Below are 13,405 nucleotides of genomic sequence, written 5' to 3' on the forward strand. Positions count from 1 at the left end.
ACCGTAGGAACTCCTCGTCCAAGGAGCGCCGCACCTCCTCCAAGGAGCGCCGGGCCCCGTCCAAGGAGCGCATGCTCTTCGCCGCCACCTTCTGCGCGCCCAAGGGGATGGCGACGCGCGCCCCGCCGGCCTGGAAGAGCCTGCCGGCCACCCCGGAGGCCTACGCGCCCACCCCCAGGGGCTGCTTCCCGTCCACCTCCCAGTTCCAGCCGGCCTCGTCTGACGCCTTCAAGGGGCCCCCCGCCATCCCGGAGCTGCCCAGGTCGCTGCCGCTGGCCCCCAAGGATCCCTTTGCCTATGCCGAGGCCCTGCCTGCCGTGCCCTGGGTCCCCCAGCCCAATCTGAATGCCCCCAGCGGGTCCAAGGCGGAGCCCACCATGCTGATGGCCACGGCGGCGGCCCCCCAGGCCATGGCCTTCCCGCAGGAGGGTTCCAAGACCCCCGACGAGCCCCCCCGGCGCCCCGGGGGCAAAGCCACCCGGAAGAAGAAACATCTGAACACCGAGGAGGACGACGACTACTACGGAGAAGACAACGGCGGCCGCGGCGGCCGCGGGCTGGCCATGCGCAACTGGCAGCCCCCGCGTCGCTGGGCCAACATGAACTATAATGACTGGGAGGTTCTGGGGAACTGGGAGGACCCCATTTCTGCCGCCCGCGATCTGAGTGGCTGGGAGGGCCCCAGTACCTCCAGGATCCTGAGTGGCTGGGAGGGGCCGAGCACTTCTTGGGCCCTGAGCGCCTGGGAGGGGCCGGGCACCTCGAGGGCCCTGGGCGCGTGGGAAAACCCGGGGAACCCCCACTCTCTGATGCTTTCTGAGCTCTCTGGCATGCCCCTGGGGGTGGGGACCAGCCAGGATGAGCCCAAGGGGGAGGCGGGGCCCGTGTCCCCCCTAGATGAGAGAGCCAACGCCTTGGTGCAGTTCCTCCTGGTCAAGGACGGAGGCAACGTGCCCATCAGGCGGTCCGAGATGGTGAAGTTCATCATCCGGGAGTACAAGGACGAGTCCCTAGAGATCATCAAGCGTGCCAACCACAAGCTCGAGTGTGTCTTTGGGTATCAGCTGAAGGAGATCGACCCCCAGACCCACTCTTACATTATCATCAATAAGTTCGGGGGCGGGCCCGTGGCCTCGCCACCCCCCTGCCTGGAGATCCCCAAGCTGGGCCTCCTGATGGCGGTCCTGAGCCTCATCTTTATCAAAGGCAATTGCATCCGGGAAGACCTGCTCTACAGCTTCCTGGAGAAGCTGGGGCTGGATGTCCGGGGGGAGCATGGTCTCCTAGGGAATGTCAAGAAGCTCATCACCGAGGAGTTTGTCAGGCAGAAGTACCTAGAGTACAGGGAGGTCCCCAACACCCAGCCCACTGAGTACGAGTTCCTCTGGGGCCCCCGGGCCTTCATGGAGATCAGCAAGATGCTGGTGCTCAAATTCCTGGCCAAACTCCATAACAAGGATCCGGAATGCTGGCCGTTCCACTACTTCGAGGCCCTGGCCGAGTGCGAGTCCGATGATGAGTGGGATTACGAGGAGCTGGGGCCCTACTACGGTCGGGCCGGGGGTCGCTTCCGCAGGTCCCGTCCCCGCTAAGTCGGAAACTTAGCCGCTCTCTCTGTTCCTTCGTGTCCCCCCGGGGCCAAGAGCCACTCACAGGGTCGTCGTGCGTGTGCGTGCGCGTGTGTGTATCGTGCAGGGTCGGGGGTGGGGGGGAGGGGGTTGTGTCGTTACGTTTACTGGTGTTTCTGTTCCAATCCTACCTATGTGTACACTTGGATCTCAGACCTGGTTCCTGTAATCTGCCAAAGCTTTGTATACATCCTCACGTGCTGTTGACTTTCAAGTGGCTACTGTTCTCCTGGGTACCTCTTGGCACTTGTGTACTTCAGTGAGTTGTGTGTGATTCTCTCTCTCGCTCTCTCGTTTTTTCGTGTTCGACTCGTTCCTGTGGCTGTACCCGGAGTTGTGCTGGCTTTGTGAAATGAATTGAGACGCAGCCATCCATCTCACCCTGGTGCAAAAAAAACAAAACTCTGTAGTGTTGAAAGTAGGCTGTTCTTTGACGTGTAAAAACATGACTCATCCGTCACGCTGTCTGCAGAGAAATAAATATCTATATCTATATCTATATAAATATACTTTCAGCATAACACAGAGGAGTTTGTCTTCATTCTCGTTTTTTTACTCGCCAGGGCGGGAGCCAAGTTGTGTGTGTGCATGTGTGTTTCCCCCCTCCCCTCTGAATACACCAGAACATAAACACGACGACGAGAGACTTGGGGTACATTCTTCCTAAAAACGCAAGGGTTTTAATGGGGCTTGGGGGGGGAGGGGTTGGGGGGCGGTGGAACATAAGATTGACATCAAACCAAGAGTCCAGACTTCACAAAACCCCTCACAGTGGGCGTTATTTCTTCCCATTGTAGGCGAGTGTTTAAATGCAGGTAGATCCATTCAATGACACAGGCCGGGGCCAGGTCAAAAAGGTGGGCATTCGAAGCCCATTTTCTTGAGGTTATGTGGGTAAGGGGGGCCCTCCACCTTACCTTAGGGTGTCTAGTAGCTCGGGGCGGGGGGGACTTGGGTTGTATCATCACACGGATATTGGGGTGGAAACATGCAAAATATCCAGGCTTCTAATAGGAAAGAGGAAACAACAGCCTTCAACCAATGAGGGGGCCTATATATTGGGGGTGATGGTGGAGGGGAAGGGGATCCTAGGGTTAAGGGGCTCAACCCTAACATGCAGGGGACGTCAGCTGCCAATATCGGAGTCCTGGGGTGCAGGGACTGGTGAGGGAGGGGTCACAAGGGACCAGTATACCATCCTGGGTGTTTTGGGGGAAAGATATTCACGCCTGTACCGGGCTGATGTATAGAAAACTTTCTTGGGGTCATTCTCTCTTCAAGAGGACGGGGGTCATCAGTGTTGCCGCCACCCCTACTGTCCTATAAGGATCAAAGCCCCCCAACCCTAATCCACCTATCCCCCCATCTCTGGGTAAAGATGAAGTCCCAGGTAGGCGGTCCTGGTGATGGTGGAATTCGCCTGCCACCTAGCGGTCGACCCTGGTTCTGTCACTCCGGCAGCTGCCGGGTGTACAACGTCACCCTCCGCCCCCCGCCCCCCCAAACACCTGGGTTGTGGCTACTACTTGCCTCATCACCTTTGCCCAAAGCTTTCCCGCCCAAACATTCCTTATTTCCTCTTCTGTCATAGCACAAGGTAAAACCTCTTCTCCACACTTTCTAGGACCATGGGCCTGGCTACAGGGGGGGTCTTCGGCAAGTTGTCCACGTGACCAGGGGTCCCTGAAATGTGGGGGCAGGTGTGTGTGGGTTTTTTTTTGTAAACATGCTGGGTCATGAAGTAGCACAGCGTTTCTGCCCCCAAAGCAATAGTCAGTTATTGGGGGACCAGCAACTGCCATGGAAGGCAGCTGAGAATGAACCCCCAAAGAGGGTTTGCTGGCTCCAGTCTTTCTTGTTTGTTTCTGCTTCATGCATTATTGTTTCTCTAGTTTCCTCTACATCATTCACTCATGGGTGGGTGGCTGGAGCAAGATGGTCTTTGGGTGTCGCCGGTTCGACTCCTGGTCAGGGCACTTGCCCGGGTTGTGGGCTCGATCCCCAATGGGAGGCGTGGAGGAGGCAGCTGATGGTTGTTTTGATCTCACATCAATGTTTCTCTCTCTCTCTCTCTCTCTCTCTCTCAAAATATTTTTTTTAAAAAGGATGTTCTTTGTGTATCAACATTGGAAAGTAGCATCAGATGACACTTGTGATTTATAATTCATCTAAAGCAACCATCATATAGAAAATGGAATGAAGACCCACTTTTCACGGAAACCCCCCCAAATACGTAGTGTCTGGTGGAATGCCGTGGCTGAGCCCCAGACTACGGAACTCATGGCCTTCCCATCACGACATTTGAGAACTTTTTTGTATCCGACTGTAAGGAGAGGCAAATTACAATAATGATGAATTTTTAAGTACAAATAAATTAGCCGGATATGCTCCTGAAAAGTGTAAGAAAAGAGGGAAGATATTACGAAAGCAGGGGCAGAAAACAACATCTGAGGACAGATAGGGTGAGAAGCGGTAAGAACAATTTCAAGACCCAATTATTCGAAAGCACTAAAGTGTAGATAAATGTAACGCAAGGCTTTTTATCGTAAGATGGAGAAAAGAATAGAGTCCCGGAAATCAAATGGGGAAAAGTATTAAATGACAAAGAAAAAAGAAGTATAAACAGGAACTAACTCTGAAAACTGCTGCACCTCTCTAATATCCCAAGACAGAAACATCAGGCCAGTATTCCTGTTTTCATGTCTTAAATTGGCATCGAATAAAATGAAGGCCCGTGGAACACCTAATATACATAAAGTCATGCAAGTGGCATCCTTAGGCGCTACGCACGGAAGTGCAAAGTACTACAACCTTCCCTGAGGTAAAGTCAGCTGACTGCGTCTTTGAGGTGTTTAACGATATGAAAGCTCTTCTACTCAGAAACTCATATGGGACTAGAGCAAATGGAAATAACCTTCCGTGGGAGCAAAGATTTCTTCACAAAAACATGCTTATCGGGGTGGGAGATATTAAGTAGAATATGTACCTTCCCCCCCCCCCTAAACCCCCCGCAATAGAGCCAGTCATACTAACATCAAGTTGGGCTAATGAGTTTTCTTCTGAAAAGACAAAGATTTCCCCAGAAAACAACTTGCCATTGGCTCCAACGCTAAATGACATTCTGGGAGATCAGAAACATGACCACATGTGCCTGAAAAATATTTTTTTTAATGTATTTTGATTGATTTCAGAGAGGAAGGAAGAGAGAGAGAGAGAACATCGACGATGAGAGAGAATCATGGATCGGCTGCCTCCTGCACGCCCCACACTGGGGACCAAGCCCGCAACCCGGGCCTGTGCCCTGACCGGGAATTGAACCATGACCTCCTGGTTCATAGGTGGACGCTCAACCACTGAGCCACACCAGCCGGGCCTGAAAAAATTTTTAAGTGGGGGCCAGTAGACTCCCATCAAAGCCGTAACATTATCTCAACAAAAGCCATTTCCCATGACGCTGTCTCACTCCTGGGGAAAGAGAAATTTAAAAATATTTCTCCAAGTGACCAAATTCAGGATGTTTAGGTACAAGCTGTGTAGGACGTTCCGTTACAAGCGAGTGGCTATCTTAGGATATTTCTCTAAAAGGGATGATCCGATGTGGGGGGATAATTTCTACTCTGAGCGATGCTTCCGGAGAGCAATCAAGATGTGGGCTAGTGCCCGGCGGCCGTCGCTCAGTAGTTGAGCGTTGACCTACGAACCGGGAGGTCCCTGGTTCGATTCCTGCTCAAGGCACATGCCCCAGGGTGGGGCCTGCAAGAGGCAGCTGATCAGCGATCCTCTCTCATCATCAACGTTTCTCTCTCTCCCTCTCTGAAATCAATAAAAATATATTAAAAAAATTTTTTTAAAAGATGCAGGCCAGTTACTTGTCAAAGTCATATATAAAGAAAGCAACACGGGAATTGATGGTTGAAGCTGTGATGGATGATGGAGCATTCTTCAGGGTCCCTGTGGCCTCCAGGGGGCACGCAGTCCACTTGTTCTTCATTTCCCTTCACACCCACAACTGTACCACATGGCTCACCCACGGCTCTAAGACTTGAAAGGCTAGGGCGCCCTCTGCTGGGAAGTTCTAGCAACTCTTCGAGTTCCCACATAAAAGGTTGTCACCGTTAGAGAGGACCCCCCCCCTCCCCTTTCTTAACTTTTTTCTTGTCCCCAACCCACCAAGGGGTAGGGGCACAGAAAAGAAATGGTTGGCACAACAGGCACGGCCTCTCTGGATAGAATCTCCATGAGAAGGAGGACTTCGAGCAGATGTATTTGGAGAGCCCAGGTTTGGGGTTCCCTTTCTTTCTGCCAAACCCTTCCGGAAGGTTCTCAGGGTGAATCCCAGGAAGGGACAGTAGAACACTACTAGCTATATTCTCGCTGGTGAGCTGTCTGCCCATCCTCTTGGCCCCTTTTCTAAATGATACGTTTTTATTTCATAATGTGGGTTTCCGGGACGTCTTTCACCTGGATTTCCGTCTTCGTGAGACAGGGAAAGCTTGCAGGTGGCTTTTCCTCGTCGTAACGGGGCCTTTCATGCAGCAGTTTTCCATTTTGATGATGTTTAATTCGTGGATTTATTTTCTTTGTATGAATCACCCTCTTGATTTCATATCTAAATATCTTCCATCGGATCTTTAAGTCCTAAAGATTTTCTCCTAGTTTTATTCTAAACGTTTAGGAGTTTGGGGGTTTTGTTTGCTTGCTTGTTTTTAGTGCTTTTGTACTTTATACTTAAATCTGTAATCCATTTTGAGCTTATTCTGATTACAAGTGTAGAAGATTTATTTCTCCCTGTGTTTTTGCACCTTCGTCAAAGATCCGCTGGCTGCACTTGTGTGAGCTATTTCTGAGCTCTCTAGTCTGTCTCCTGGATGTATGTATCTATCCACCAACACTACCATCTTCACTACTGTAGCTACACAGTAAGCCTTGAAATTAAGCACAGTGATTTATTCTTTCTTTCCAAATGATGTTTGCTATTCTAGATCCTTGGACATGCCACATAAATATTTAAAAATATTTCTTTACTGATTCCAGAGAGGAAGGGAGAGGGAGAGAGAGATAGACACTTCAAGGATGAGAATCATTGATTAGCTGCCTCTTGCACACCCCATCCTGGGGATCCAGCCCGCAACCCGGGAACCTAACAGCGACCTCCTAGTTCATGGGTTGATGCTCAACCACTGAGCCATACCAGCCAGGCATCCGTTGATTTTCTTTTTCAAGGAATTAATTACCAATACAGATCTGCTCCAAGACTGGGGAGTTTCTGCCACATATAAGCAGTGCCGTTTAGTGGAAACTCCGAAGGGAAGATACCAGCCGGCCCCTTAAGATGATGCAAGAATGGGTGTTGTTTCTTAAACTGTTAGGAGAAGCCAGATTCGGCGTCAGCCCCTGCCTCATGGCTCTGGGCAAAGTCCTGACTCGTGTCTCAAATTCCACATCAGAAGACAGGGAGTTTGGCCTTGGTCTTTGATCTCTTCCTCTTCCTATCTTTTACCCCGTGGGAGGCTCAACCACCTCCCCTTAGGAATTTGTATAAAGAAAAACAAAGATACCAACACTCAACCTCCAACCCAGGAGATCTGGAATTGTTAAAGATACAAGCAGAGGATAAAAACAGTTCTCAAATGCAGCCACGGGAAGGCGGTGAGTTCTAGTCCAGGGCTCAGCCACTGGTATCCCACCAGCCACTACCTGTTTTGGGGGGGTGTCCATGAAAAGTGGGTCTTCATTCCATTTTCTCCGTGACTGTCAGTTTAGATAGGATTTTCTTAGCACCTGACTGTTTTTTTCCTTTTTGAAGTTTTCCGGGTAGTTTTCTATTTTCTTTGTTGTTGTTAACCCTCACCGGAGGATATTTTTCCATTGATTTTCAGAGAGAGTGGAAGGGCGGGGGAGAGACAGAGGAGAGAGACACATTGATGGGAGAGAGACACACCAATGGGTTGCCTCCCGCACATGCCCCAACCAGGGCTGGGGATCAAACCTGAAACCAAGGTATGTGCCTTCGACCTGGCATCAAATCCGGGACCCGTTAGGCCACAGGCCAGCGCTCTATCCACTGAGCCAAACCAGCTAGGGCAGTTTTCGATTTTCAACGTGCAATATTCTATCACCTGCTCAGAGAGATGACTTCACGTCTTTCCCTTGAAATGTCGGTCTGTCTCATTTTTGTTTCTGTGGGCCACGCATTCATTGTCGAAATAATCTTCGCTGTCAGTAAAGACAAGGGACCCCCTTGTTTGGGCCTGATCCAAGCTGACGGGATTACTTCCCTTTGACTTATTTAAAAGTATCAAAATGCAGCAATATTTTTACTCGTATTTTTTTCTCTAATCTTTATTTTTTACATTTTTCCAACACTTTTCATAAAGTGGATCACATGGGCGTGTGGGGGGCAGGGCGGATGTGTGTGTGTACCGGTTATACTTTGGTATAAATTATGTCCTACAATGAAATATTATTAAGCCCTAAAAAATGCAAGGAAATCCTGCCATTTGTAAAGCCATGAATGATCCTGGAGGCCTTATGCCAAGGGAAGGAAGTTAGAGACAAAGACTGTATGATCTCATGTATATGTGCAATCTAAAAAAAAACCCACCCAAACTCACAGAAACAGACAGCAGGTCGGTGGTGGTTTCGAGGGGTAGAGAGCGGGAGATGAGAGAAGTGGGTAGAGGTGATGGGAGAAAAATTCTGAGATGTCCCTGAATGAAATGACATGAGTCAACAGGTCAGAGTGTGGGAGACAGAGACAAGAGTGACGGAAGTTCATTGCTGTGGGCCGGCTAACAACAGGCAGCTCACATTTCTGAAGGTATGTTGCAGGTTTTTATTTATTTGTGTTTTTTTAATGCATGGGGGTGACACGGGTGAATACAATTACATAAGCTTCAGGAATACAGCTCTATGGTGCATCATCTGTATTTCGTCTCGTGTCCTTACCGTCCAAGTCCCCCTTCATCGCCATGTATCTCCCCTTTACCGTCTTCTATCTTCCCCCTTTCCTCTGGTAATCACCTCATTGTTGTCTATGTCCATGAGTCTTTTTTTTTTCCCCATTGACTCAATCCCGTCCCCCTTTTCACCCAGCCCCCAGCATCCTCCCCCTCTGACAGCCGTCAGTCTGTTCTCTGTGTCCAGGCGTCTGTCTCCACGTTGCTTGCTAGTTCATTCTGTTCACTAGATTCCACGCAGGGGTGAGACAAGGTGGTACGTGTTCATTCTCTGACTGGCTTACTTCCCTTGGCGCAGTGCTCTCCGGGTCCATCCATGCTGTCCGGCTTCAGACAATGAATGCTGGGGCTTTGAACCAACAACTTCCGGGCAACTGTCTAGAAAGTAGCTGACCACCAGGTACGGCTACGTCCTGCTTACGTGTGACCTTTCAGAACTGTAGCCTGGAAGCAGCTGAAAGTCATACAGATGTCTTCCTTAGGGACAGCTGTACTTTCTCCTTTAACTTTTGGTCAAGTTACTACATTATCTGTTTTGGGGTGTTTTTTTTTTCTTCCAAAGAAGCAGCTTTTACATTCCTGTTTCCTCACCCACTAATTTTTGCTTTAATCTTGTTTCTGATTATGTGTGTGTGTGCGTGCTTGCATGTATGTTGTTTTGTCTTTAAAGTTTACAGATTTGGATACTTATTTTATTACGTAATTGGTCTTTCTGGGCAATGCATTTTGTATCGTATTTAAATTTGGTTTCACTCTGAGCACAGACCAGCACTATCCTGTAGATCACGGCGTGCATCATTTTTAATTACTCTATCTTGCTGAATGATTCTGCATTCATTCATTCTTTGACCAAATTTTTTCTGAGAGATACTTAAAAGAATTGTCATGTGGCGGTCGCTTATTTCCTTGTATCGACATCAGAGAATGTCGCCTATACTACTAATTTCTCGATCTCAATTGACAGGCTCATTGTGACCGAATACAATTATTTTTGTTAGCTGTCATTCAACATGGAAAATGGAATTTAGTCTACATTTTCATGGTAAAAAGTCTGATGTATTTTTTCTGGCACTAGTGCTGGGCCATTTCCCAAGCACCCCTCTCCCCATCTACACCCCAGCTCTCTTCTATGGGGAGGGTTGTACTTTAGCATCATCTATAGAAACAGAGACCAGCCTCCCCCAAAAAATGTTCACAAAACTTATAAAAAAAAAAGTTTATGAACTGGAAATATTTCCCTTCCCATCACTGAAATTCCACCCATCAAACAATGATGGGCGAGGCTTCGAGAGGAGAGAGTACCACATAAAGTTTTAGCGTCTTTGTACGTCTATACACCTACCAACTTGAGACACACCCAGGGTGGGCAAGTCAGGCTTGCTTCACCCGGGCATTTTTCATGTGGTTACAATCAAATCTTCTGTACAGACCCCAGGGCTGAGTGTATGAGTCCTCACGGAGGAAGGGCCCACACCCTTTCTGAATCCCTCAGAGCAAAGCTCTGTGTGTGGGGGGAAGGGTCCTTTCTTCCTGACCCCAACAAGGGTGGCCAGCTGTCTCCATGGATGGACCCTGGGGACATGTCACCCAGCCTTGGGGGTCAGTGACATCCCTACCAATTAAGCTCTTTCTGATGGAGCTGATGAGGGACAGGAAATTTCCTATTGGTACACATCATCTTATTTCTTAGTTGACTCAGGTAGGCATCCATCCTAAAGGAAACATTTTTGTTGTGTAGTATATTTTCAGGAATAGAATCGCATTTTAGTTCTACTTGGATGGCTTTTGCTGGGGGTGAGAATTACTCGGGCCTCTTTGAAATGATGGCCAAAAGGGAATGAGCCCCCTTTCTATGAAAATAATAATAAAATAATAATGTTACATTAATTCCAGTTCCAAAGGTTCCCAAAAAGAAAAAGAAAAAAAAAAAAGTAGTGGACTGTCAATTCTTGCGTCAGCTCTGTTCAGGTCCACAAGCATACCTAAGTCCCACTTTCAAAATTGCTGCTTTAAACAATACCACAGGATTCAAGCTCCTTGCCTAATCATGCTTGATCCTCACAACACCCCTGCAGAGTACGGGACCCAGGTCCCACGGCCCCTCCTGAATGTCATGATTGTTATCTGGTGCAAGATTCTATGGGAATAAAAAACCGTGGCATTTCACAACATCAGGTAGCGTTCGTTAGAACAAAGTTCTCCGAGCTTTCCAGGCTGTTTAAAAATCCCCCTGATGGCTTAGCCACCGCTCAAAGCTCACTGAGCCTTTGGCATCGGCTCAGTCCTTGGGGGTGGGCACACGCTTAGATCTCACGTCGAACCACTCACCCTGCATGCCAGTAACAGCCGGGCAACCAGGGCCTCCTGATGGGGGAACTCTCTGGGATAAGAAGGAATCAAGAGGGAAGGGCTATGGCAAGAGTCACAGTGGAAACAGGCTGAATACTGACTTTTCGTTGGCGTCACGTCACAGGGGAGAGGCAGCGTAAAGAAACACTGCGTCTGGCGGCCCACAGAGAAAGCCCAGGACTGCCGCACTCTCCTGGAGTTTCGTGACGGCCCCCTTTGTCCCACCTGGCACACCATCCCTCCTCAGAGACTGCAGGTGTGCTTCTGGTAGCCAGGGTCATGTGGCCCACCTGCTCGTGGCCATGTAGGTGGGGGCTCACGGTGTCTGTGGCCTGGAAATACACTGAGTACCTACAGGTAACTTATACCCATAGGCCACAGTGATATCAGCAAGTAATTTCACCTCTTGGACTCATCAGGATGATGAGAAAAAAACACAGTAAGGGGGAGATGGGGGGTTCTGGGAACTAAACTCATGCTTTGTGGAGTGCTAAGCACACATGGTAGAAGCTCTGCAAATACGTGCGATGCCTAATCTCCTGGGATGCGTATTTTCAGCTCCGTCGGCCCACAGGAGAGCAATCTCAGTGAATTCAGACAGGTCCACTCAATGGTTAAAACCCTGTGCTCACCTTACATTCTTTCCTTGTTTGTTACTGAAAAGACTTTCAAAAACTGTTCACGCAAACACTGTAATTTTTCTGTTCTTACCAATTATTTATTTGTGCATCTGATGCTGGGTTATTATTAAATGACTACAGAGTTGGGGTAGTTTTATCTTCCTGGCACATTTTAACTGAATTCTATGCCGTCCGTATTTATCTCCAGGGATGCTTTTATCCTTAATATACACTTTGTCGATAAGAAGGCACAGCCTCCTTGTTGGATCGATTTCTTTTTTATGCTATCGCTTTTAATGTTCCTGTATTCTTACATTCTAGCCGTGTCTTTTAAAGAGCATAGAGTTTCATTTTCATTATAATTAAGGCTGGCAAACTGTGGCTGTTAGTTGCTAAAACATGCTCATGCAATCTAATTATGGGGTATTTGTGTTCTAAACTTTTGACATGACTGTTGCATTTAATTCGTTTTTGTTCATTTCTAGATTTCAATTTTTTTTGCCTTTCCAATCTTGTACTCTGACTGGTTTCAATTTTTTTTTTTTAATTTTTCTACTTGCTCTTTGAAAAGCTTTTCAGTGACATGTTGAAAATGTCTGTCCAAAGCCCCTCGTGCGGAATGTCTAGAGATAACACAAAATATGGAATACAGAGAGCTGTGTCCAGAATTGTGCTGTAATAAGGAAAAATGAGAAGGTTGTAAACACACATTTCTTTATTGGTAACAGCAGAGTGAGCTAGTCAAGCCACCACAGAAATAACCAACGGCCTATTTAGCAAGTCCTTTAGGATCTGTGCCGTATTTGGCCAGATCCGTCTGAATAGCTTTTTTCAACAGATGCTAACCACTGACGCCTGTGGAAGGAACACAAGAATTATTCACCACCTCACACTCACACACAACAGCGAATTTCTGTTAGCCTGTGACCTTTAGCTTCCAGCTCAATATTTACTTTACTACATAAACATCATACGATATATCCTTGATAGAGACATTTTCAAATAAATAACTTTTTTGTGGTTGTTGTTCATCCTCACCTGAGGACGTTTTCCCATTGATTTTTAGAGAGAGTGGAAGGGAGGGGGAGAGAGACAGAGGGAGAAGGAAACATCGATGAGAGAGAGAGAGAGAGAGAGAGAGAGAGAAAGAGACATCGACTGGTTGCCTCCTGCACTTGCCCAGACCAAGGCCGGGATCAGGCCTGCAACCGAGGTACGTGCCCTTGACCGGAGTTCAAACCCGGGACCCTTTGGTCCGCGGGCCAATGCTCTATCCACTGAGCCGAACCGGCCAGGGCTCAAATACATCGCTTGGGTACTCACTTCTACGCACATCGATTGGTATGCCAAGTCTGAAATACATACTTCCAAGTAGAAATACTTTCACATCAAGTTAAGCAGGATGAGAACATGTAAACATAGATACCTGGCTCACAGAAAAACCACAAGGTCACCACAGTTAAGAAAGTGCACTTGAATCAGGGAAGAAACACACGTAAACAGCGGAGACGAGAGAGCAGCTGCCACAGGGCCCCCCCGGGGTGGGTCCAGGTGTCTTAAGGCTGTAGCAGCACAGAGTTCCTCTGTTCAGTTAAGACTTCTCCCTTCACCCTGTCCCACATACTCTCGAGGGGCTTCACAATGAGTGTGGAAGTCCTGTAAACACTAGCCTAGAACTGAGTCAATCCTGTTGAAAACAGAGATGACAAAATAAACCATAAACTGACAGTCAAGAGGCATTGCACCAAGAAAAAAAACAACACACACACACCACCACCACCACACACCAAAAAAACAACAATAACATTTGTGTTATTTTGGGGGGGGGAGGGGAGCACCACACTCCTGG

General features: G+C 48.3%; 1 protein-coding gene across 1 annotated transcript; it reads left to right on the forward strand.

Moving 5' to 3' along the window:
- Positions 1-5: 5 nt before the first annotated feature.
- Positions 6-2,153, forward strand: LOC102763915 (MAGE-like protein 2; the record flags this gene model as incomplete). The annotated part of the gene is made up of 1 exon (XM_006771757.2): positions 6-2,153. A coding segment is annotated over one exon (1,587 nt), but the record flags the coding sequence as incomplete, so codon positions are not given.
- Positions 2,154-13,405: the final 11,252 nt, after the last annotated feature.

This window comes from Myotis davidii, unplaced genomic scaffold (genome assembly GCF_000327345.1).
Source record: "Myotis davidii unplaced genomic scaffold, ASM32734v1 scaffold164, whole genome shotgun sequence".
Classification (NCBI taxonomy): domain Eukaryota; kingdom Metazoa; phylum Chordata; class Mammalia; order Chiroptera; family Vespertilionidae; genus Myotis; species Myotis davidii.